This window comes from Schistocerca americana, chromosome 7, assembly GCF_021461395.2.
Source record: "Schistocerca americana isolate TAMUIC-IGC-003095 chromosome 7, iqSchAmer2.1, whole genome shotgun sequence".
In the NCBI taxonomy this organism is placed as follows: domain Eukaryota; kingdom Metazoa; phylum Arthropoda; class Insecta; order Orthoptera; family Acrididae; genus Schistocerca; species Schistocerca americana.
Window position 1 is genome coordinate 312,878,392 of NC_060125.1, and position 26,850 is coordinate 312,905,241.

Genomic DNA, 26,850 nt, shown 5'->3' on the forward strand with positions numbered 1-26,850 from the left:
GTTCAAATAAGGTAAGCACTTTATTAGCAAAAATGTTATATTTTTCATTCATGCCATGAGCACTGTAAACATCAGTCCAGTGAATGTCTCTGAGGAGTGTCCTAAAATAATCAATTTTTGGCTTACTGATTACCCTCTTTAGCTCAGATTTAACAGATTTTATATCTTGTTCAGTATTAACATTTAACAGAAGGAACTGCATGTCATGTAACTGACCCCTTTGCAAAACCTGCCCCATGCATCCCCCCACAACCACCTACTCCAGTCCCACTACTGGTAAAACACACAATTCAAGGCAGGGCCACGTGAAACAACACATGTCATTTATCAGCTGACATGCCTGCACTGCACAGCCTTTAACATCGGTATGACGACAACTAAACTGGCTGAGCGTATGAACGGGCACAGACAAGCTCTGCCTAGGAGATGTCCAATACCCAGTAGCAGAGCATGCCATCCAGCGTAATTCAAGGGACCTAGGAACCTGCTACAATGTACGTGCCATTTGTCTTCTCCCATCCAACACCAGTCCCTCAGAACTGCAGAGATGGGAACTTGCACTCCAACACACCCATTCATCCCACCATCCCCCTGGACTGAACCTACGTTAACCAACCTCACTCCCATTTACTCTTCAGTCTTCTCCTTTCTCCCTCTCCTCTTTAGCCATTCACGCATCTTTTCATCCTACACATAGTTGTGTTTATCTTTATACTATATACATCTTTACTTCTGTATGTATCCTCTTTGGTTTGAAGCTGGCACAGAACTTAACAGTAGAATATCTTTGGCTTCCCTCTGGCAACCATGCATCCATCCTTCCTATCCTCCCTGTTTACCTTTCCCTGTTGCTTCATAACCTGGGTTGTGAGTAACTGAATCCACTTTCCCTTCTTCCCTTTTTTCCCCTCTCTCCTCCCTGATGAAGGAACAAAGTTCCGAAAGCTAGGAATGTAAATTTTCTGTTCTGTTTTGTGAATCTATCGGCTTTACTGAGCTGAGGTAAGTACTGGCCACCCCCTCTATCTCTTTCTTAAATGTGTGTGCTATTTGTAGCACACAGGATATCTAAGCGACATTTCGGTAACATGTCCAGCCTTGTGCATACTCGCATTAATATGTGCTGTTACTGCTCTGATGCGAGCTAACAGTTCCTGCAGGTCTCCTTCCCCCTCCCCCCCTCCCCCCAAAACGGTAATGGGGTTCAGCAGGACCTGTGTGTCAGATTTGGTTTGTACCATGCGTTCCACATACTGCGTCAACTGCTGGAGGATGGTCAGTCAACAATAAACATTGGAAAATAAGAAAAACACAGCTTTACGTGTGTGTGAACATTATGATGCAAACCACACATTTCTGCTTATTTCCATATCTGAAATATACGTGATCAAAGTTGTAAAGATCATTTTGGAGCATCCTACACATTCATAGGAGAGTGTCTAAGTGTGCTTGCCTCTGGGTTTTCAACAGAATGAAGAAACTATCCATGGGCCGGTCCTCATTTAATGCATTTTAAATAAGGTTCTTTTACAATCTATTTACTTCCAATCAATCAAATTTCCACAAACATGAAAAAAGACCTGGGTTTACCCTGAGGAGCTGTATAAAAATCCCTCCAGTATGCCTCTGGATGCCCTAAAAACTAGGACTAATTCAGGGAAACCCAGTGTTGAAAAATTGTAATTTCCCCCTAAGGTAATTACCTGAAATATATTTGTGAACATAGTATGATGATGATGATGATGATGATGATGATGATGATGATGAGTTGGGTTGAGGGGGCGCTCGACATCATGGTCATCAGCGCCCTGACAAAAAGTCAACATGAAATCTCATGGGTGGGGACGAAGGCTGTCCCCACATGCAGAGCAGTTTATAATGTATTAAAGTCTGCCGTCCTTCCCCACCAGTTTAGGGATGAAGCCTGATAGCTCACAAAATTTCATCACTCTGTTAACACTGGTATCGGTATCTCGAGGACGGTGGGAAGATCTCCAGTGAGACCAAGGGCTGCCCTATTATCAGTATACAGGACACATGTAGCCACAATATGCTAAACTGAAAGCGGCACACCTCCCCGGAGGAGGAAGCCATGTGTGAAAGGGCTATGCCCGATGCCCAGTCTGGTAAGCAAAACCTCCTTCCAGCGGCAAGGCTGACACGCAGTCCACCAAGCTTTTGTGGTCGGTTTGAGTGACCATAGTTTGTTGTCTGACACCTGCAACCATTCAATCTCCCACTGACGCATGATGCATCTGTCAGAAAATGAGATAATGGCATGCAACGGGATGAGACGTCATTGGACAGAACCATCCCAACATGCTTCCTTGGCAGCATTTCGTTACCCTGTATCCCAACGTGGCCAGGTAACCAGCAAAAGATCACCTCCTTGCCACGGCATTGGAGCCGCTGTAAGCAGTCATGGATGAGCTGAATCAGCGGGTCTGAAGTGCTTGCAGTGCACTAAGAGAGTTGGAACAGACAAGAAAACTCATACAATGATGTCTGTGAACCCTCTCCAGTGCCATTAGAATGCCATATAACTCCGCATCATAATTTGTAAATTGTTCTGGAAGATGTACTTTAAAGACCCTATCAGGGAAAACCACAGAGCAACCAAGAGCGTTCCCCTGCTGGGATCCATCTATATAAATAGTGATAAAACTATGGTACAAACTTAAAATAGACGAAAAAAAAGTTGTAAAAACCCTATCTGGAGTACAATTTTTCGGGTACTGCGTCACGCTTAAAATCACTTTTGGCCTCCAAAGACACCAAGGTGGCAGAGCGTTCCATCCCTGGGTGTGTATTTTCATGCCCAAGAGATCCAGATCCTTGAGGCAGGCCATAGCACATATACCAAATGGCTGGGTCGCTTGGGGCCAATTCCTGAGCAGTCGTTCGAAGGCGGGTTGGATCACTGAACTGAATGCCAACGACTGGGGTGACGCTGAGATATTCTGCGCCTGTCGAGCCAAAAGGATACATCACCAAATCCAGTGTGGTGGTTCACCGGCCTCTACACACAGACTCTGAACTGGGCTGGTCTGAAAGACTCCAGTCGATATTCGAATGCCCACATGGTGGACAGCATCTAACATCTGGAGGTAGGAAGGACAGGCTGATCCATAGACCACACTGCCATAGTCTAAGCGTGATCGAACAAATCCCCTATGAAACTGTAGGAGGTGGGACCTGTCAGCTCCCCACGTTTTTCCGCCAAGGCATTTCAAAATGTTCAACAACCAGAAGCCCTTTGTTCGTAGGTCTTTGAGGTGAGGGAGCCATGTTAATTTCGAGTCAAATCATAAACCCAAAAAGCGCACTGTGTCTTGAAAAAGTAAAATACGGTCACCCATTGTAAGCTCTGGTTGGTTAAAACTCCGATGAGCATGATTAAAATTGACACACACAGTCTTCTCAGGTGAGAAACGAAAACCAGTTGTCTGGGCCCAGGTTTCCAGCCTCATAATGGTCAGTTGTAGCTGCCTCATTGTCGTCGTAAGATCAGAGGAAGAGTAGAAGATTGCAAAGTCATCCACAAACAAAGAGCATTTGACAGGGCTCCTGACTGCAGAGGAAATGCCATTCATAGCAATGGCAAACAATGTGACACTGAGGACACTGCCCTGGAGCACACCATTCTCCTGAACATAGCAATCAGATATGACATCGCCAATGCGATAACGAAAATGCCTGTCCTTGAGAAAGGATTGGATCAGAAGCGGCAGGCATCCACGTAGTACCAATTCATGAAGTTGGCGAAGGATATTGTACCACCAAGTAGTGTCATATGCTTTTTCGAGGTCAAAAAACACACAAAGTAAATGGTTTCAGTGTAAGAAGGACTCCGGTATCGCCATCTCCAGTGGAATTAAGTTGTCAAGAGTGGAATGGTAGTGCCTGAAACCACACTGGGAGTGGCTCAGGTAACCTCGGGATTCGAGCAGCCAGACAAGGGGGGCGGCTGATTATGCGTTCAAGTCTTACCCATACAACTAGTAAGGGCGACACTCCGATAATTGTCAGGGGCGCTACAGTCCTCACCTGGTTTACAGAATGGAATTAAGATTGCCTCCTTCCAAGTCATCGGATACTGTCTATCAAACCAAATCTGATTGAAACAAGAGAGGAGTTGACCTTTTGCTTCAGGGCACAGATGATGAAGCATAGTATAACGGATCTCATCGGGTCCTGGAGCAGTGTCTCTGGCTGCAGATAAAGCTGATTCCAGTTCTCACATGGAGAATGGAAGGTTGTAGACTTCTTCATTATGCGAGAAAAAATTGAACTTCCTCATCTGTGCAGTCCGACGGAATACCTGAACAGCAGGAGCTTGTCTGGATGACTTAGTAACAGTAAAGAAGTGTTCAGCTAAAAAGTGAGCCATCTCTTCTGGCCTGTCCACCAAGACCCCATTATGTGACAAGGCCATAAGGGGATGTAGACTACCCTTGCCTGAAATCTGTCTTATTGATTCCCAAACGTGCGCAGCAGAAGTGGACTGATTAATGGAAGTTGTGAATTCCCTCCAGGAAGCCCTCTTCCATTCTTTGATCACTCGCCTTGCATGTGCTCTAGCAGACCTGAAGACATGAAGATTGTCTGTAGTTGGACACCGCTTGAAGTTCCAAAGAGCTGTCCGTCTTGCCCTGATTGTAAATCGAGAGTCGTCATTCGACCAAGGTACAGGCCGTCATCTGAGGTGGTTACTAGACCAGGGAATGGACTCTGCGGCAACCCTTTGGATCTCATGAGTGATATGGGACATCGCCTCTTGTGCACAATCCTATTGTTCAAAAATAGCATTTCGACTGTACTGTAACCAATTTGCCCTTGTCCTAGGTGGCAGACGAATCCACACTGGGAAGTGGTCACTAGAATGTAAATCTGGAGCCACTTCCCACTGAACTGAATCTGCAATAACTGTTCAAGAGCAAATATCAATAGCTGAAAAAGACCCTGCAGCTGTGGAAAAGCGAGTCATCTGACCCACGTTCAGAAGGCATATATCCTCAGAATGGATGAGTCACTCGATCAGCCTACGCTTGGAGCAAGTAGTAGCCGAGCCCCACCTCCTCATCTCACACTTTTTTCCACTGAAGGCTTTGTGACACTATTGTCGCAGACAATGGCCCCCAGTTTGCATCTGCAGAATTCTCCCCTTTCTATGACAGAATTGCATCACTCCAGTTCACACAGAACTCTTCCACCCCACCTCAAATGGACTAGCAGAACATAATGTCCACATTTTTAAAACTTCACCACCACTATCCCCTGGATGAGCTTCTCATCCTTTTCTCTGGCATTATACAGGTCAACCCCGCAAGACATCTTGTCTCCTACTGGGGAATTTCACCGTTGGTCTCAGTGGTCCCTACTATCTACCCTTCCCCCACAGTTCATAGCCCCCAACTTGGCAGTCTAGCAGCTAATGTTTTTCACTTACAGACCTAGTGTGGGCCCTTGTTTTCAATAAGGGATGCCAACATTGGTAGGTAACTTCCAAATTACTAGGCAGAGCCATGGCCAAGGTGACACTTCAGGATGGTATAATGTGCTACAAACATGTCAACCAATTTACTGTGATCCTTCTCCTGAACAGAGAAACTACCACTTCCTTTTGTTCCAAAGATGGAGCCACCTGACATCTCCATGCCAGACACCATCAGGCCATCTCACCTGCTGCTGGCAGCCAGCTCACTAAAGGAACAGCCTTCAATAGCTCCACACACACCGTGTCAGGACTAACACCAATGGTTGTGGACATCATCCTCCCCAAGCACCTTGGCCACTACCGTGGAACCTGTCTACTCTAGGAACATTGAACTGAGCTTCACCAGTTCATTCTTGCATAGGAAGAAAAGATTTCAAAAATTTGTGACAAAAACATCAGGTGATGGAGGGAAGAAATATCGGATGACAGATTACATGACACATGTATTTACCTTATTCCACCTGCCTGCTTTAAGGCAACTTATTTCCATTATATCTTCTCCATTTTTTTTTATCCTCCTTTCCCCCAGTTTTTCTACTTAGCTCTGCTTTCTATCTCCTGTTTCTTTATGTGTATACTACTACTACTACTACTACTACTACTACTACTAATAATAATAATAATAATTATTATTATTATTATCATCATCTTTTTTTTTCATTTCTGATAATCCATCTACAACAATCATTTCTTTCTTAAACCATTTAACTGCCTGCAGCACAAAATCAGTAATCTGGTCTTCAAACCCAGCTATTTCAGTGTCATCATCTCCTTGTGATCCAGGGTTCTCTATGGTTTTCTTTTCCTCTATCATTTGCTTATGTGTTCATCTACACTTTCTTATCTATATCTATATCTTCTCTATACGGAGAAACAAATTAATATTCTGGAAGCTGCAGGTTTGATACTCATTTTTCCTTTTTGCATCTGTTAACACAGCATAGATTAATTCTGTTTCAACATTTAACAATTCAGTGTCATTTGATCAAAATATTTTTAACTTCCATATTTTAAGTTTAAAATCTTAAATAAAAGAAAAACCACTTCATTTATTGCTTATATTTTACAAAACAGAATTTTAAAAATTGTAAATCAAAACACGGGACAAACCTTGACTTTCAGTTTGTTTATTTCAGTAATAAAGTTCATTATCTTCTCAGCAATGTCAGGCTCAACAGTCTCCTGCAGGTTCAAAAATGACATTTCCCTAACAAGGCTGCAGAAATCGTGGTGACGGCAGAGAAGTTTTGTGAGAGTCAAGAAGTGTGCTGGAAATGGGAAGGCACAGTGGGCTAACAGTGGCTGCAGCAGCTGGTGAGCAGATGGAGGCGGAAGGCCACGAGATGTTACTGCAGGCCGCCGCCCACAGGAGTCTGTAAATATATGTAATTATAACACATAGTTATTCTCATTGAGTGACATTTACATCTACATTCCAGAAACTATAGGAAAATGTGTACAAAATCTTTCATTAATGTAACATTTGAATAAGCTGTCTTGCTATTCTGTTGACAAATTGAGTGTGAGAAGAATGACTGCTTATACTGATATTTATGCAAACTGCATTTCATCCTGCATTCAGATACCATATTGAACATTTGTAAGATGTTGCACATTATTCTTGGCTTCCTCTGCATAAACTGATATTTATGCAAATTGCATTTCTTCCTGCATTCAAACCCCTTACTGAGCATTTGTAAGGTGCTGCTCATTATTATTGAACTCCTGTCAGAAAATTCTTTCCCAGAATAGCTGTGTGACAATTGTAATATTTCTCAGAAAATCTATCAAGAATGTAACAGACATGATGATGTGTTTCTGGGTTCCTAGCAAAGCTTGCAATTACCTTTTTACACAAAATATTTTACCCACTTGTAACTGTCTTAAGGTACTGTGTGCAGTGACCACATGAGTGCTAACAATCAGCTGTTAGAGAGCAAAATCAGTAGTACAATTGGCAGATGATACATAACAGGATCAAATATTGAAGCATATTCAAAGTTTCCGAGACAGCGTCACTAAGAAGTTTTCTTATAAAAAAAAAAAAAAAAAAAAAAAAAAAAAAAAAAAAAAAAAAAAAAAAAAGGGGGGGGTATGTGTTGCTGAACAAAAAGGCACATTCATAGCAAAACATATGCTCACGTAAGGGCACAGTGTGTACCATTGAGTCAGGTTTGGGTTTAACATCCCACTGACGAAGTGGTCATTAAGATGGACTATAAGTTTAATTCTAGGTGTTCACATGGGGATCTGAACTGCTGTCCTCCTTATAGAAGTCCAGTGTAATAATCACTGTGCTGCCTTGCTACGTAGCACATGTAAGACCACTCCTTGCAGCAATTAAACATGAAAATTTGATCAGTGATTGAAGTACTGTGTGCAAAATAGAATAGTCAAATTGACAGGAAATGCAAAAACATCAAGTAATCAAGGCAACATGATAAAACCTTCACACATTCTCATGGTTCACCTTTTGTGTACATTCAACATTTGACTGCTAGACCAACCAAGTACGCATCACATAAATCAGTAATATTGCAGAGCAGAATGTACCTACATTTATCAGGTGTATCCACTGTTGAAATGCATAGTTCAAAGAAACAGATGCCTTTCTTTTGCTATTGTTCATCTAGATTTATTTGGTGTTTCTATTTTCTCTTTCCCTACTGGGCATTTGGATGATAATTTACTCAAATAATTGCTTATTCATCTCACTGTCAAGTGGTGCAAGGTTATGTGGTCTTTTATGCCCAAACTTAAATGTTCATTGAACATTTACAGAACCATGGAAAAAAAAGGAACATTAAAGTTACTGATGATAATTTTTGTCCAATTGCAGACATTTTAAATTAGTTTTGTGGTTAAATTAAGAGTCATTTATAATACTTCTTTTTATTCACCAGCATAGTATTTTTCCCCAATTTGGCATGGTCTGCTACTTCAGATCTCGAAATGCCCATTGTCAAAGAAACAGATACTCATCTTCATAGCACTGAGTTTAAGGTATACCACTAAAATATGTAAAACAGTTGGCAGATCCCCAATGAGAATACAGCTGTTCTCTCACTGGAACACAAAATTTATGCCACTAAAATGTGATATACTGAAATGTGGACACCACAGATACCAAAACCTAGGAAACTGTCCTGCCAGAGAAGGCAATGTGTGATGGGACTATAGTAAGATATGAGAGGATGATTTTATCCTGCCCTTTGATGCAAGAGTAATCCTATGGCCAGACCATTAGTTTCTACATCTGAAGACTTTTGCACCTCATCTCCAACCATACTCCTTCTCAGGGGTGGAAGACCACCTCGGTCAACTGTGAGACTACAGCCTATAGAGGAAAGTTACAGTCTTCAAATTTGCCACCTGTAACACCCACTGGCTGCTAAATCAGCTTGCTCATTTCCCACACATACAATGTAACCAAGTATGCATCACATCATGATCTACTTAAACTGCTGTTCTAGCAGGACAAGTGAGTCCTTCATATTCTGGAATAGATTCTCTGCAGAGTACATTTGCTTAAGATCCTCAAGAATGTTAATGAATCACAACAAATGAGAAACATTTTTTCCCTGGTGATGCCTTGTATGCTGCACAGTCTTCAGGAGTGCTTAAGACTCTGGTGTTCTAAACAGTGAACGCATGTGGTAGGAAAATCTTGAAGACTTAAAATCACCGAAGGCTGCTGAGCACCTAAGGGAATCACCCACCTGTGCACATGATATTAAAATTATCATATTCTTCTAAATTTTTATAAAATAATTATCCAAAATTCATATTTGGACAATTTAGTTCCCTAAAATTAATAACATTTAAAACAATTACACAATCCTTATGAAGCCAAGTGGCGATTTATTCGAACACTGACGTAAAATTTATGCAGCTACTACGCAACTAAAGAACAACAGAAAAAAATGATGTGAAATATCAAGAGTCACTAAACTCATTTCCAAAACACAGCAGTTTAGATGAATCACAATGATCATTGTTGCCTGAAGACAGTTACTGAAAAATCATTCCACATGTGAAAAAGCAACAAAATGACAACTACAGTCCAGATGTAAGGAGTGTATTTTGTATGTTTGTCACTCCACGACAAATCGTACCAGACAATGAAGTGGTGTTACACACCCCTGAATGGAAAAGCTGTGAATGGGACTGAACATTGTTGTTACCATAAACTGTGCATCCATAAACAAATCAAACAGACCAAGAACATTAAAAAATCTTTACAATTAAAAATAATGTTAAAAACATTCAGCAGCTTATATCACATAAGATATTTGTTTATTTAAGACAACCAGTTTCGACGAAAGATTTGTACATATTTTGTAGTTTGATGATATTTAGTGAAACTGTAAACTGCAAGTTCAGCCAGCCTCCAGCCTCCAGCCTCCAGCCTCCAGCCCCCCCCCCCCCCCCCCCTCCAGCATCCTTCCACTTCACCAATGGACCTGTTCAGTTGTTCACCTGTCGCATTTGCAGCATGCATGTGCCTCAATAACAATGAAATAAACTACTGCAGATAACTACAGTACGAGGTGCATTCAAGTTCTAAGGCCTCCGATTTTTTTTTCTCCGGACTGGAAAGAGATATAAACATGTGCATTGTTTTAAAATGAGGCCGCGTTCTTTGTCAATACGTCCCAGAGATGGCAGCACTGTACGGCAGATGGAATTTTACCGCCAGCGGCGAGAATGAGAACTGTTTTAAATACTTAAAATGGTGACGTTTTCCTTACTTGAATAGCGTGCAATCATTCGTTTTCTGAATTTGCGTGGTGTGAAACCAATTGAAATTCATCAACAGTTGAAGGAGACATGTGGTGATGGAGTTATGGATGTGTCGAAAGTGCGTTCGTGGGTGCGACAGTTTAATGAAGGCAGAACATCGTGTGACAACAAACCGAAACAACCTCGGGCTCGCACAAGCCGGTCTGACGACATGATTGAGAAAGTGGAGAGAATTGTTTTGGGGGATTGCCGAATGACTGTTGAACAGATAGCCTCCAGAGTTGGCATTTCTGTGGGTTCTGTGCACACAATCCTGCATGACGACCTGAAAATGCGAAAAGTGTCATCCAAGTGGGTGCCACGAATGCTGACGGACGACCACATGGCTGCCCGTGTAGCATGTTGCCAAGCAATGTTGATGCGCAACGACAGCATGAATGGGACTTTCTTTTCGTCAGTTGTGACAATGGATGAGACGTGGATGCCATTTTTCAATCCAGAAACAAAGCGCCAGTCAGCTCAATGGAAGTACACAGATTCACCGCCACCAGAAAAATTTCGGGTAACCGCCAGTGCTGAAAAAATGATGGTGTCCATGTTCTGGGACAGCGAGGGCGTAATCCTTACCCATTGCGTTCCAAAGGGCACTACAGTAACAGGTGCATCCTACGAAAATGTTTTGAAGAACAAATTCCTTCCTGCACTGCAACAAGAACGTCCGGGAAGGGCTGCGCGTGTGCTGTTTCACCAAGGCAAGGCACCCGCACATCGAGCTAACGTTTCGCAACAGTTTCTTCGTGATAACAACTTTGAAGTGATTCCTCATGCTCCCTACTCACCTGACCTGGCTCCTAGTGACTTTTGGCTTTTTCCAACAATGAAAGACACTCTCCGTGGCCGCACATTCACCAGCTGTGCTGCTATTGCCTCAGCGATTTTCCAGTGGTCAAAACAGACTCCTAAAGAAGCCTTCGCCGCTGCCATGGAATCATGGCGTCAGTGTTGTGAAAAATGTGTACGTCTGCAGGGCGGTTATGTCGAGAAGTAACGCCAGTTTCATCGATTTCGGGTGAGTGGTTAATTAGAAAAAAAATCGGAGGTCTTAGAACTTGAATGCACCCTGTATTTAATTTTAACTGTATAAAGAGAATTATTTATGGTCTGTTACATGGTTCCTAATGTAAGAGACACAAGTAGCTGTAACACACTATAAAATGTTATCTTAGCAATACAACCTGTCAGATGAACCTTATACATCACTTAAAGCGTATTTTCACTGTTTAGAATATGTCCAGCTTATGTAAACATTTGTGCTACTGTGTACTGTGTTTTTGTGATGTCACAAGCATCTGATATATCATAATAAAATATTTAAAAAATACAAAGCACGTTGTGCAAAAGGCCATGGCCATATACATAGCCATGGTCTTTTGTACAAGGTGCTCTATATTTTTTAAATATTTTAGTTATAACAAACCTTTCACAATAAGCTGGTTTTTATCCACACGACAACTTGGAGTGAAGTTCAATGTAAAATGAACATATTTCACAACAAAAAGATTTTTACGATAATGTAACTGTACAGTTCCACTTACAATTTTTGTAATACCAAACTAAAACTTTCATCTCAAACATTATGTATTAACTCCTGTTATGAGACGTGTTCCATGCATATGCGCTTTGTTACAGACCTGAAGATGACAGCAAAGTCTATTTAAAACAGCAGTCTTAAAGTAATATTTTACATGATATAGGCTGTTGAATGTTTTTTTGGCAAATAAAAGAGATCGCTTCTTCAGCCTCTCAAAATGAGGAAATTAAATTAAAAATAATGTGACCCATTTTAAATTCTGGAAAGACACAATGAGAATGTTTATGTCAAAAACTTAACATGTGTTTTTAATGCTCACTTCTCCAGCCTATTAGCTGTCATCTGCAGCTAATTAGTACATGTTTCACGTCTTTGAAAGTTATCCATGTTAGGGAAAGGTTTAAACATCATTCATATGCCTAAAATTTGTGCTGATAATGGATAAAGGTAGCTGACTAATCTTTCTAGATGTCTTCAGCTGTCACACACTGGCAGTGGCCGAAACTGCATTAGCAGCTTGCACATATAGTGCGGCACAATAGGGATGCCTTCTGCCACTGCTGGCACATGGCAGTCAAATGAGCCAGCAGGTGTGCACAGCCACTCCAGTCTGTGGTGAATCTGTATTCTGAGACAACTCAGTGCCAGCAGGTGTGGCAGGTCAGTTGCTACTGTGTCAGTGCCACATCCTATGTGACCAGCACGATACAATAATGAGCATCTCAATGATGTGGCCAAGCCGTTGCAGCTCAATGCTGTACATCATAATGGCAGGTTGTGTTCTGTCAGCCCAGGCCTTTAGTCAGTCTGAAAGTTGATAGGTCATGAGAACATTTTTGCTAACCATTAGCCCACATATCTAGCTCTATATTTTTATGTGTGTCTAGCTACTGCCATCCTTCACAAACTATGGATGTCCTTCAAACACTGGTACACAGGTTGGAACACATAAGGTCCATGTTCGAAGTTAATGTATATTCCTTATATTAGAATAGCACAGCATTAACAAGAAGGAAATGTACTTTACTCTCAAGATAAATGGGAGAAGGAGTGGTTCAAGTCCAGGGTGCTGCTATCATTATGTAAAAGCAATTTTCCAGCCACCTACAAAGCTCAGTTCTTTTCTCTGCTTGCTGAGGGACAATCTGAGTTTGCAGAAGGCTGAAGTCTGCAGAATACCATGCCAATATGCCAAAGCCTAAATTTATCACACCACACACACAATACAGGAATGGCACATGTTACAACATACAATATGATGATAAACAATGAAAATTTGTTCATGTTTCCCTTTCATGCTAATCACGGATGTGAACATTGAGGTGTAAAATTGTGGCATATAGTATATGAATACATAGAACTGACAAGGAAATGATCCAGTCTGACATGTTGAAATCTACCCTGAAATTTTTCATGCAGGAAGAATACATTGAAAGAAATGCAGTCAGGATTTTAGCTGCGCAGGCACACTGTGAGTATAAATAAATAAATAGCTGCAAAATCTTAGCCCAATATTTCAGTTCCCTCCTCAACTACGAACCACCCCAAGAAAAACTTGTCTTCTCTTCTCCAGTATTCACACACCCAGACTCACGTGCCCCGGATCTTGAAGAAATTATGGAGATAGTCAAGCAGTTGAAAAATAACAAAGCACCAGGAGAAGATGGGATCATTGCTGAGTTCTCGAAACTAAACGATCCTATACTTATGCAGAAATTACACCATATAATGTCAGACATATGGATAATGGAGCAGATACCAGAGGACTGGAAATGCGCTCTAATTCACCCGCTACACAAAAAGGGTGACAAGACAGACATTAACAATTACAGAGGAATTTCCCTGCTCCCAGTCGCTTACAAAATCCTTTCCAAAGTGCTTTTAAACAGGATAGAATCCCAAGCAGATACACTAATTGGTGAATACCAGGCTGGATTCAGAAAAGGACGCTCATGTGCGGAACAGATCAAATCAAATCTGGAGTCCAACAGGGGGACGGACTATCCCCAATCCTTTTCAATATTGTTCTAGAAAAGATAATCAGGGTAAAAGGGTAAAGGGTATCCAAACTGGTATCAAGAAAGAGAACCGAATTAAAGTCAAGTGCCTTGCTTTCGCTGACGATATTGCAATTATCACCAATAACAGAACAGAAGCGATTCACGCAGTGAAAAAACTACATGAAATTTCACAAAAAACTGGACTACAGATATCTTATGAAAAAACCCAATATATGGAAAGGCAGCCAGAAAATAAATCCCCTTTAATAACAAAATATGGTAAAATTGCACAATTCTGCCATTTTAAATACCTCGGTGAAACTATACAGTCCTCAGGATTAAACCGAATTGCCAATGAACAAAGAATCACCAAGCTCCAGAAGGCCTACAAGCTAACATGGACACATTACAACAAGAAGTGCATTTCGACAGACGCAAAATTAAGGCACTATACAACAGTGATTCTTCCAGAAGCAATCTATGCAGCTGAAACAATGGTGACTGATGGTCATTCAAAAATTAAGGAAATAGAAAAGCAGGAAAGAAAAATTCTCAGGAAGATTTACGGCCCAATCAACAAAAATGGCATTTGGATGAAGAGACCACAAAACGAACTCTATAGAAAGATCAACATAGTAACAGATGAAATCAGAAAGCGCCGAGCCAAATTTTATACACACATCTACAGGATGGAAGACTCCAGAACAGCAAAGAAATTATTCAATATTATAACAAGGAGTAAATGTGGCACAGAATGGCTGAAAGAAGTCCAGAGGGATCTACAGCAGATTAACATAAAAAATCTCTAAGATCGCACCGAGTGCCGGCATAAAATCACAAGTGTGAAGTTTGGGGAAAGAACATCGCGTCAGCCTGGTAAAAAATGGACAGAGGAATGGAAGAAGGAGCATTCTGAGAGGATGAGGAGGTTTTGGGTAGCAAAGAAGAAAAACATCCGAAGATGAAATTATGAATTCAAGTTCAATCGCTCTCCTAAAGGGGCACAATCGTTATAATAATAATAATAATAAATAAATTAAGTTGCTCATCATTGTTGCATGAAGAGGCACTTATAGCTGCAGTTTGTGCAGCCCTCCCTGACTAACATACGAATTGGCAAATAAGCAGATGCAGCCGTGACAAGCGAATGTAGCACTACATAGTGCAAAGTCCAAATTGCACACATCGAATTTTAAACACTTAAACACACCAAATATGCCTCAAATCATTAATTTTTAATTAACTTTCACTTCATATTGACATCTTAACAGTTGCAGATGTAAATGTTACACAAGTGACTAGTAGAGAAAATAAATAAAGGCAGTGTATGGTGTTACATTACAGACAACTTCCATCAATTGGGACTTTAATTTTTGGACATGTAATACTTCATAACAATTTCTGTATCTCAGTTTTATGATAATATTTGAATGTATATTTTATTAACACTGAAACAATTCCTTGTTTATTCCCTGTAGTCATCACAAAAAACATGAACTGTCTGTTGGGTGATGAAAACAATCATTTTCCTTACACCAGGCATGCCTGATAAAAGAAAAATTAATGCATTCAGCCACTTCACAGTAATTACTAGTTTTATTTAGACAAAACTGGGTTGAAGTTAGAAGTGTTCATGGCTGTTGTTCTGCATTTTGTGCTTTGTACCAGGCATACTTGATCAAATTCTTAAAATGTGGTGATTCAAACTGTTCCACAAAGAAACCTGAAGTGACAAAGAGCTACTGGAAAATATATTGTCTGACAATTTATTGAAAAATGCTTAAAAATTTCTTTATAGCGATGCTGAATCACGTTACTAGTTGCAGATTGAATCCAAGTTATATAACATTCTTTTCACTGCCATTATAAAGATAGAGGTGTTTTTGTTTCCAGGCCAAGAGTCCAACAATTCCAATGAATTATTTTCTGCAACTGGTAAGATGATGATGCAGATTTAATATTGAAACTAATTCTCTCCCATTTTCCCAGATTTTTCTATGTCAGTTACAATATTTTTGCAACTAAACTGTCATTTTTTAAGTTTTTGTTTCTAGTTCGCCTTGAGGTTCCTGAAGACAGATATAAACCTCTATGAACAGTGATCCACTGATACTTATGATAGGCATTGTTGTGCATAAAGTTGTCATAGCATTTGTTGACTGTAAAGCGACTCTTTATTTTTTCACTCGTAATGATACAATGTGTAGTTTGCAAGCAGTTCTCAGACAAAACCTGACTGATTGGCACTGTACACAGCAGTTTAGAGGATAACAAGAAGCTTTGTCTTCATGTAGACTAAGAATTTCTGTATAGTTTTACCTCTTAAGGACATTTCCTCTACATACTTATTTGAAGTACAATTCGTAATTCTTTGACCTTCTTTGCCACACATTTTCAGAATCTGTGTAACTGGGTTGAAGAAGCCTGGAAATCAAAAATGTTCACCTCACCTACAGTTCAGAGGACAGAGTCTCATAGTCTCCCTCAGTAATGACGCAATGGCTCCCATGAGCAATTCTAAATTTTTAGAAAGTTTTTCCTTCATACTTCTGTGAGTTTCATTTTGGCACCTATTTTGTAGTTCATGTAAATCTTTCTTCCATTTGTACAATCTGTGATCTGATTTTACAAAACTAAACCGGATTTGGACACTGTTCAACTTCAAGTGTTTTCTCACTCTTTCATTTAATCAAAAAATTTACAGCCTTATTCTTTTTTTTCTGGACTTCAATTAGCATAACAGTCATTATTTGAAACAGAATTTAAGGATTTGTCGGAGTTATTTCCTATGTCTTCTAATGTTTCCACAATTTGTAGTGAAATGTCAACACCATTCAAAAGAATGTCCAAGAAATTAACTAATAAATAACACAAATGCAGGTCTTCAGGAGAAGTAGGTGATTTCTTCTGCATGCCACATTCTTCATATTTCATCTTTGCAAGGTTGAAACATTAATAGGATTCCACATTACTATGAAACTCTGGAACCTGCATGAAGATGTATATGTATATGAAGAAAACACAAAGAAAAATAAATCAGATTTGTCTCCATGACTTAGTCATAACACTAATTATTACGTATATTTAATGAGTTGCAAATTCATGCAAATGGTAATAACAGTAAGCAATGGTGTCAGAGGAACCATCAATGGAAATTGAAATTTGCTTTAGAAATTGCAGTGGCACTGGGCCATAGTATCTGTTTGACAATGGGCCACCAACCAAGGCTATGCATCTGCCGTGTTTAGCATGCACTAACTGTTACAGATCTGATAGAGCTGCACATTTCTCAAGCCACCTGATGAGCTGTGAATTTGACACTTGTCAATACCTATAAAAAGTGCTTTCAATGTATCTTAGCAGTTTTATATAGTGTTTCTTTTGGTGTATTCCTTTTTGTATAAAAAAAAAAAAAAAAAAAAAAAAAAAAAAAAAAATCGCACAGGTTTCGACATGTTGGATTGGACCCTTCCCTTGCGAGAAGGGAAAAGGGAGAGTAACCATAGAACTAGAATGAAGAAAAGGGGAGACCGGAGGAGGAAAGAGAGAGAAGGGGAGTTGAGAGGAAGCACTGGAATGAAGTGTGACCAGAACAAATTTACACATAATAAAATTTAAAATAGTGTAAACCAAATAAATTTACATGCATCTTCCTCACTGCTTTCTTCTTTCTCTCTCAATAATTCTTCGATGGTGTCCTTGTTGTGTCACAATCCCACTCATTAATATAACTGTTTGGTGTAATTGCACTACTGGCCATTAAAATTGCTACACCACGAAGATGACATGCTAGAGACGTGAAATTTAACCGACAGGAAGAAGATGCTGTGATATGCAAATGATTAGCTTTTCAGAGCATTCACACAAGGTTGGCGCCCATGGCGATACCTGCAACGTGCTGACATGAGGAAAGTTTCCAACCGATTTCTCATACACAAACAGCAGTTGACCGGCGTTGCCTGGTGAAACATTGTTGTGATGCCTCGTGTAAGGAGGAGAAATGCATACCATCATGTTTCCGACTTTGATAAAGGCCGAATTGTAGCCTATCGCGATTGTGGTTTATCGTATTGCGACACTGCTGCTCACGTTGGTCGAGATCCAATGCCTGTTAGTAAAATATGGAATCGGTGGGTTCAGGAGGGTAATACGGAACGCCGTGCTGGATCCCAACGGCCTCGTATCACTAGCAGTCAAGATGACAGGAATCTTATCCACATGGCTGTAATGGATCATGCAGCCATGTCTCGATCCCTGAGTCAACAGATGGGGACGTTTTCAAAACAACAACCATCTGCATGAACAGTTCGACGATGTTTGCAGCAGCATGGACTATCAGCTCGGAGACCATGGCTGCGGTTACCCTTGATGCTGCATCACAGACAGGAGCGCCTGCGATGGTGTACTCAACGACAAACCTGGGTGCACGAATGGCAAAACATCAGTTTTTTGGATGAATCCAGGTTCTGTTTAGAGCATCATGATGATCGCATCCGTGTTTGGCAACATCGCAGTGAACGCACATTGGAAGTGTGTATTCGTCATCGCCATATTGGCGTATCACCCGGCGTGATGGTATAGGGTACCATTGGTTACACGTCTCGGTCACCTCTTGTTCGCATTGACGGCACTTTGAACGTTACATTTCAGATGTGTTACAACCCGTAGCACTACCCTTCATTCAATCCCTGCGAAACTCTACATTTCAGCAGGATAATGCACAACCGCATGTTGCAGGTCCTGTACGGGCCTTTCTGGATACAGAAAATGTTCAACTGCTGCCCTGGCCAGCACGTTCTCCAGATCTCTCACCAATTGAAAACGTCTGGTCAATGGTGACCTAGCAACTGGCTCGTGACAATACGCCAGTCACTACTCTTGATGAACTGTGGTATCGTGTTGAAGCTGCATGGGCAGCTGTACCTGTACACACCATCCAAGCTCTGTTTGACTCAATGCCCAGGTGTATCAAGGCCGTTATTACAACCAGAGGTGGTTGTTCTGGGTACTGATTTCTCAGGATCTATGCACCCAAATTGCGTGAAAATGTAATTACATGTCAGTTCTAGTATAATATATTTGTCAAATGAATACCAATTTATCATCTGCAATTCTTCTTGGTGTAGCAATTTTAATGGCCAGTAGTGTATTTATGCTTCCTTTATTCTGCTACCAGCTTTAAAACCCTTTCGATACATTTTTCCTCTACCCCTTCTGGTGATTTCTCTCACATTTTCTTCCTTGATGTATGAAGCAAGTATCTCCCCTTTATTACTCAACAGCTTTTTAGTTTGCCTAACTAGATCTTCTTTTTTCATAACATTTTTTCTTATTCTTTCTTTCCTCATCTGCCATCTGCCTCTTTGTATCTGTACATAAAGTTGTTTCTTGTCCACTTTTGTTGGCACCAGTCTGGACCTCCACTGAAACCACCTTCTGTCTTTATGTTCCTGTCTTAGTGATGATGCTTGTTCTTTACCCAATCCTTGGACCTACCATATTTAGCTTGAAAAATAAGTATTTGAAAAGACAGCTTAATAGTTATGAGGATGGACACTATTTTTAGGTGCTGTCACTATCTGATTGCCAACTGCCCAGATGCACTCTACAGACTACCATCAGGGCAGGATTTGAAAACAGTTAGGTTATGGTACTTAATAGTTTTCTCCGCATAATGAGTATTTTATGATATTTTGGGATTGCAACGCCATGATGTCGACATCTTACCACGATATAAATAACTATAGCTCCAGTTAAGGTGCAGTAAGAACACAGTCCAGGTAAACAATGTTGGACAGTTTTATTAAGAAATAAACTCACCAAACCAAAAATCATGTCATGCCAGTGTGCATGCACCGATAAATCTTTAAGCCTCTAAGATGGTGCAGCAGTTGAGTCATGTGCTCAACCGTGCATGCACTGCCTCCGTGTAAGCATAAGGCAGTAGTAATCAGTGAGACATTTATGTTTCAAGTGAACATTGTACTTAAACATGCATAAATGTAAAGATGGGACATATTGGGAGGTAGGGGCAATCTTATTTGGCTGCACCCATGGCCATACAGTGTGTGAAGTTGCTGGATTTGTCAGTGTTTCATGGCAGACTTTCAACATGTCTACAAGCAGTAATGTAACACCTATGGCCATGAAACATAACATCATAACATCAGAATTGTGGTTGGAGACACATTTCATGGCTTGTGAATCAAAATTGCTTCCAAACCCAACACAAATTGCTGCAGGCAGTGAATGAAGCACCATTTCAACCTGTTAGCAACAATACATTGCGATGGGAACTGCATGCAATGAACATTTGGAGTTGGTCACCTTACAAGATGCCATCGCTCACTCAGGTACATAAAGATGACAACAGAAAAGTTCATCAGGATGGAAGAATATTTGGCTGATTTGACCTGCAAAATCACTTTACTCAAACCCGATAGAAAATCTGTTGGACTTGTTGGAACAGCAGGTAAAATGCCAGCATCAGCATCCCTGTAGTTATGTGGAATTGCAAAATCAGATCCTCAGCAAGTGGCTTAATCTGGATGCAACATACCTACACAACCTTGTGGACTCACTTCCTAACCAAATCCAAATGGTTATCGAGGTCAGGGGTGGAATTACATTGTATTAAATGATGCTTGTAATTATTTCTTCAGGTTGATTAATCTTTTCTCTGGTGAGTGTACATAAACATAAAAATTCCCCTTTGGAAAAAGGTTAGTCATAGCAACTGTTTGTAAAGGCTTGTAATGTACAATCAATTTACACAAGTCTGAACATGGGTTGACAGAATAAGTAAAGTCTGAGATTAACTTGACAGCAGAACAATATAATGTGAGGTGAGATTGACAGTCAATACTGAATGTTCTTGCAACCCATGAGGTAGGTGTAATGTATTGGTGATGGTAATGACAGACATTCATGGCTCCCTCAGTCAGCAGTGGCTGACACACGGCATAACATAGCAGGTCGCAAAGTTTCCAACAAAACTCTAAAGAACTGTAGGTGCAGTCAGCACCTGGCTCAGAGACTTGACAGAAGTCTGCTTGGAGTGGCTCTGTGCTGGCCCAAATACCCAGGCAGTGCAGCAATATTAGAGGAACTATTTGCGATGACATTGGTCATGGAAACAAACAGGACCCCGGGGCCAGTGACCTCTAGGGGCATTTGCACTGGGCCTGCTGGGCTTGATCAAGACTCTGGTGCTGCTAATGCAACCCTTTCTAGGTTAGGTTGCTTGCATAACACAGGTGTGAGAGGAGCTGTAGGTGAATGACCTGTAGACAGCAGCTATTTTGGATAATAGCCATCTTCGGGTGAGTTTTACACTGGACATTGCTGGTGCATGCCACTATTGTATTTACGAGAATCTAATGCACCATTGAATGTAATGCACAAGCCAATTTTAAAAATTAAATTAATAGAAAAAACTAATTTTGGAACATCACTGGCAGGATATTTTTGTATTGCTGAAATTTATTTTACAATGCTAAATTTATTTTACAATGCTAACTTTATTTCAAACAATAGTGATTGTAAACATGTACTATAAAAAACAACAATAATTTATTTTTCAAGTTACTCATTGCAGTAACAAGTTACATTTTCATTATTAAAAAAGAATACCTAACTAGATTACCTACATGACATACAAAGAAACATACTGCAAATTAAAGGCATTACTCATCATTATTGACTAATGTCATCATTACTGGAATCCTGGGAAAAGTCTATATCAGAAATAAATTCATTTCCTCCTTCCCCGCCATCCTCAGTGTCATTCCAGAGCACATCATCTTCACTGCCATCCAGTGTATTAGAAATACAGCATTTCTTGGGTGATTTTACAATCATTGATGAATTTCCAGTCACTGTAATGTAGGGTGCAGCATGTTTAATTTTTCCTGTCCGAATTGTTTCACGATTTGGTTCACGAAACCATATTTCGTACTGTTCCTGAACGTAACCTTTGAAAGGCTTATTTATACGAACATCCAGTGTTTGTAATACAGAAGTCATTCCTCCAGGAATAATAACAAGGTCACTGGATAGGCTATGGATCATCTTTTTTACGTCATCAGTGAGATGACCGCAAAATGCATCAAGATCCCACCAGAATGGAATTCCCACACATTATGGAGCCAGTCAAACATCAAAGTCTGTCATCCATCCCTTCTCTTGATTCCAAACAATGATGTCATCAGGGAATAGCTTTTCATTTTTTGGAGTCTTGGGGCTTGTTTTTCACTTGAAGATTAAAAAAGGAGGAAGTTTACTCCCATCTGCTGTGATTGCCAGCATTACCATTACGTGATTGCCAGCATTACCATTATGCGCCATTTTTCACACCCAGATGTTTTGATGGTAACTTCTTTTGTACTCGTCTCATCAACTGTGTAATTACGTGGCATATCAAACCAAACTGGAGTCTCATTCATGTTGCCTATTTGGTCCACTGAAAAATTCTTCTCTTTCTGAAGTGTGATAAAATACCACTGAAATTCCTGAAGTTTCTTCTCAAAATCCTGTGGAAGCTTTTGGCATATTGTTGTACGGCATTGCAGAGATAAGCCCGCCCATTTCATAAAGCGAGCAACCCATTCCCAGCTAGCCTTAAACTCCTGTTTCAGTATATTAAGAGCTGCAGCCACCTCTTTTGCTTGTTTTTATTATGGTGTCACTGGTCACAGGTTGCCCATTCTTCCTCCCTTCTCAGATGAAGTCCAGAACATTTACTTCAATGCCATGTCGTCTGCCTTTGCGAGGTCCAGTGAATTTCTTTCTAGTAGCAGTAGTTGCAAATAATCCCAATTTCTGTTTTTTCCATAAGCAAACATTACTCTCAGCTACCCTGAACTCTCTTCCTGTCCTTCTGTTACCATATTTTTCAGCATAAAGAATTAGTTTACACTTGAATGTAGCTTTATACAATATTCTTTTCTGCTTGTCATCCATTTCGTGACTATCTAATGCAAACATAGTGTGAAGTACTAGAGTAAGTCAACAATAATGAAATGACATTAAGAAGTAAAACAGTGCATTGTAATGTATGGGACTGTACCTAAATTTCAATGAGAAAAAAAAAATTATATATATATATATAAAAAGACACATTCCATTTGAACCAACGACTAAATAAAATCTCCTCTCATAGTAGTAATGGATTTTGTTCTGATGCCTGCAAACAGAATTCAGAACTGGAAATATATACCAGCTCTTTCAACTTGATAACCTCTTACCCGATTTATGATTTACTTTCTTTAATTCACAGATACCATACATATATTTCCTTGCTAGAGTTTAATAAATGTTTTGATACTTCAGATCACCTAGGGTAAGAAATACCACTGAATGATTCAAGTTTGTACTTGAATCTAATGCGACACCAAATCTTATTCGCACCCCAATTCTGAGTACTTCGTATGGCAAAAAAAAGTGTGCACTAGATTCGCATGAATATGGTATGTTCATACTTAAAATCAGCACAATGGTGCATGTACCTAGGTTACCACTATATGACAGTTCTCTCAAGAACAAATGTTGTTCCATCTCCAGATGCGTAGGCACATGAATAACATACTGCATGCACACCCAGTGTTGAATTTAAAGCCATAGAGCTCAAATTCAGTGGTCAAAACAATAAAATTGACATTACATCAGATGTAATATTTTGTCTTTTTGAAGGCTTAAATAAATCACTCAGTCTTATATTATGTCTAAAGCCAGCATTATGACTAATAATATCTTCTGTCAACACATGTTTCCACAGACTCCTTTGTAATTGACTCCTTTACAATAGGATCCCAGGAGGATCCTGTTGTTGCCGAGATATTTGTGGCAGAATAATCTGAATAATCCATATAATGTATGTGTTCAGCTGTTACTGATTTACTGGAATGTCAAAGGCGAGTGTAGCAATCATGCCACAATTTTACACCTCAAGTGTTCACATCCATGATTAGCACAAAAGGGATATATGAACAAATTTCATTGTTTAGCATCATATTGTATGTTGTAACAGAGTTTACTGTCTCAGCTATATGGATATGACTGGTTGCACAGGCAGTTACAAAGGTAAGTTTATATTTCCAACAGAAGTGCAAATAATACTTTTATCAGTGACTAGTTTCAACCTTTTCATTTATGCTCAAATCATTACCTATTTTATAAGATACAATGTTATTAATAAAACATGAAATAGAACATTTTCAAACATTTTGAGTGTACAGATTACAGCAGTGCAATAAATCTTTTGAGACATCCCTGCATTTGTAAAGTTTCACTGTACATAATACATTTTGTTTTTGCATCAGATCAATATAAAAAGTGTTACTTGACTGTATTACAGCTGTCTGAATACGAGTCACTAACTTGAATATGACTGACCTCATTGCAGAGTAAGATATGATGTCCCACCAGGAGACATCTAGTATCACATGTCGTCTTTAGGAATTTGGTTTGGGTAAGTCAGCAATATGGCACAGTATGGTTGTAATGGAATTCACTCGGTCATGGATAACATCACTGATAAGAAGTCATTTTGGTCTACTGGGCACATACATCAGTGGCTTCCTTTTGGAGTCTTTGTTGTTTGAAAAGTATACCCATACTGGGTAGTTATCATTAGTTTGAATATCAGTAGCCCTTCTCACTCCCTGATTCCTGTGTGAGTGATGAACATGATAGGAGTTCAACAGTAAAGACTGAGCTTATTAAAAAGCATGGCTTGCTCTGTCTCATTGTCATTAACCTAATGCAAATGCTGGTGTAGGTTCAGCAAGCAATCTGATCATTAAAATTCCCAATGAGGAACAATGGTCACTGTATATCCTTAATAAACATTCTTCTGATCAAATGAGTCATGTGATGGAAGATATACACTGGCATTAATGAAGCACTGGCTGAACAATACTGGGCAAAATAATGATTTTATATATCTGCTTTGTAAAGGTTTCTGGAATAAACACAATACACAAGACAGTAACAGTGTAACTAAATCAATGCTAAGAAACAAGTAATGTGTCCTTCCTAAACCGGTACATCAAATATTTTCATACTGAGTGAGCACAATTACTTCCAATAATATCATTTTCACTGTTGAGTCTTTTTTATAAAATGAATTCATTATGAATGATGATACAGGACTTAGTATGTATGAAGTTTTATTTCAGATGAGAGGGTAATTTAATAGAAGTACATTACAAGTTAAGGAAATATCTTTTTGAAAAAGGTGTAGGAAATACAAAATTTTGAAACAAGTGAACATCAGAGTGTTCTGGTACACATTCATGAAAGTTATCAGCTGTCACATCGACATATGGAGCAACTGTCAGTTCTGCTTTGACTACAGTTATATATGGATAGTTCATAATATTTATGGAATTTTGATACTATCGCACAGGGGTTCAGGGGGTTCTGTTCTCTGTGTAATACTCTCAAAACACAATGTCACATCACAAATCAGAAATGTGCATTAACTTACCTCTCATGGTATCTTCCATGAGCAATAATGATATTGCATGCCTCACATTGCGTGGTACCATGTCAGCAGCTCGTGACAAAGCTGCACGACATATTTCAAGTCTGAACATGGGACAAACTGGTTCACTGCTGCTGGTAGGTCTTAGTTGTTGCGCAAGCAGCATTTCAACCACAATGCAGCCCAGAACCTATGAAACACAGCACAAATACTTTCTTCATTGCCTACAAAAGACAGAAAATAAATTATAAATCTAAGAAGCACATCCCTTCTCTTATTTTAAAACTTTCATACTCGGTACTGATATTACAAGTCTGCCAGCAGTCTCTGCATTAGGACTCCAACATCTCATTGGCCAGTATGGCTGGTTAATCCTTTATGGAAATTCCTGATGGCTGCACTAGTCATGAACATAAAATAGCTGTTAGTGATGTATATGAATGTCTTCACTGCGGCTTTCTGATGCCGCATATTACAGAATATTGTTCAAAACAGAACTGTTACTACAGCAAAGTTAAATTAATATATTAAAATCTCAATAAAAAAAAGAATAAAATACCTATCCTTTTAATCTAGAAGAATTAAACATTGTTAAACACTGTTATAGGTCTAACATCCTTTCAACAGACTTCTCCAGCCTTATGTCACATGGTAAACAAAACTACTGCAGTTTAATTATCACCTAGAGGAACTTTACAAGGCAAGGTCGACCGCAACCGGCATCCTTAAAACAAAACACACAATGCAGCAGTGTAACTATGCAGAAGTGATGAAATTAGCTTCTAACAGATCAAGGTTCATCATGAAGAACACATATTAATATAATAAACAAATATGATGAAAGGAGGGAGGAAGGGGAAGGGCACGAAGGGAACAGAGGAATGGAGGGTAGAGGACAAAGGAATGGATGGAGGAGAAGGACAAAGAACTGGAGACTGGGAAGGGGTCAGAGGGAGGGAGGGAGGGAGGGAGGGAGGGAGGGAAGGAGGGAGGGAGGGAAGGAAGGAAAGAGGGAGGGAGGGAGGGAAGGAGGGAGGGAGGGAGGGAAGGAAGGAAAGAGGGAGGGAGGGAGGGAGGGAGGGAGGGAAGGAGGGAATGAGGGAGGGAAGGAGGGAATGAGGGAGGGAAGGAGGGAATGAGGGAGGGAAGGAGGGAATGAGGGAGGGAAGGAGGGAATGAGGGAGGGAAGGAGGGAGGGAATGAGGGAGGGAAGGAGGGAAGGATGGAAGGAGGGTAGGAGGGAGGGAGGGAAGGAGGGAGGGAGGGAAGGATGGAGGGAGGGAAGGATGGAGGGAGGGAAGGAGGGAGGGAAGGAGGGAGGGAAGGAGGGAGGGAGGGAGGGAAGGAGGGAGGGAGGGAGGGAAGGAGGGAAGGAGGGAGGGAAGGAGGGAGGGAGGGAAGGAGGGAGGGAGGGAGGGAGGGAGGGAGGGAGGGAAGGAGGGAGGGAGGGAGGGAGGGAGGGAAGGAGGGAGGGACGGAGAGAGGGAGGGAGGGAGGGAGGGAGGGAGGGAGGGACGGAGGGAGGGAGGGAGGG

At 40.4% G+C, this 26,850-nt stretch overlaps 1 protein-coding gene across 1 annotated transcript in view; it reads right to left on the bottom strand.

The window, feature by feature from the left end:
- LOC124622065 (WD repeat-containing protein 81) overlaps window positions 1–26,850 on the bottom strand; it is a 295,856-nt gene that overhangs the window by 154,716 nt on the left and 114,290 nt on the right. Inside the window, exons 11-12 of the mRNA XM_047147637.1 lie at window positions 25,320–25,506; window positions 6,608–6,870 (exon numbers count right to left, since the gene is read on the bottom strand). Coding sequence (XP_047003593.1) covers window positions 6,608–6,870; window positions 25,320–25,506 — 450 coding nt within the window. The remainder of the gene's footprint in view (window positions 1–6,607; window positions 6,871–25,319; window positions 25,507–26,850) is intronic.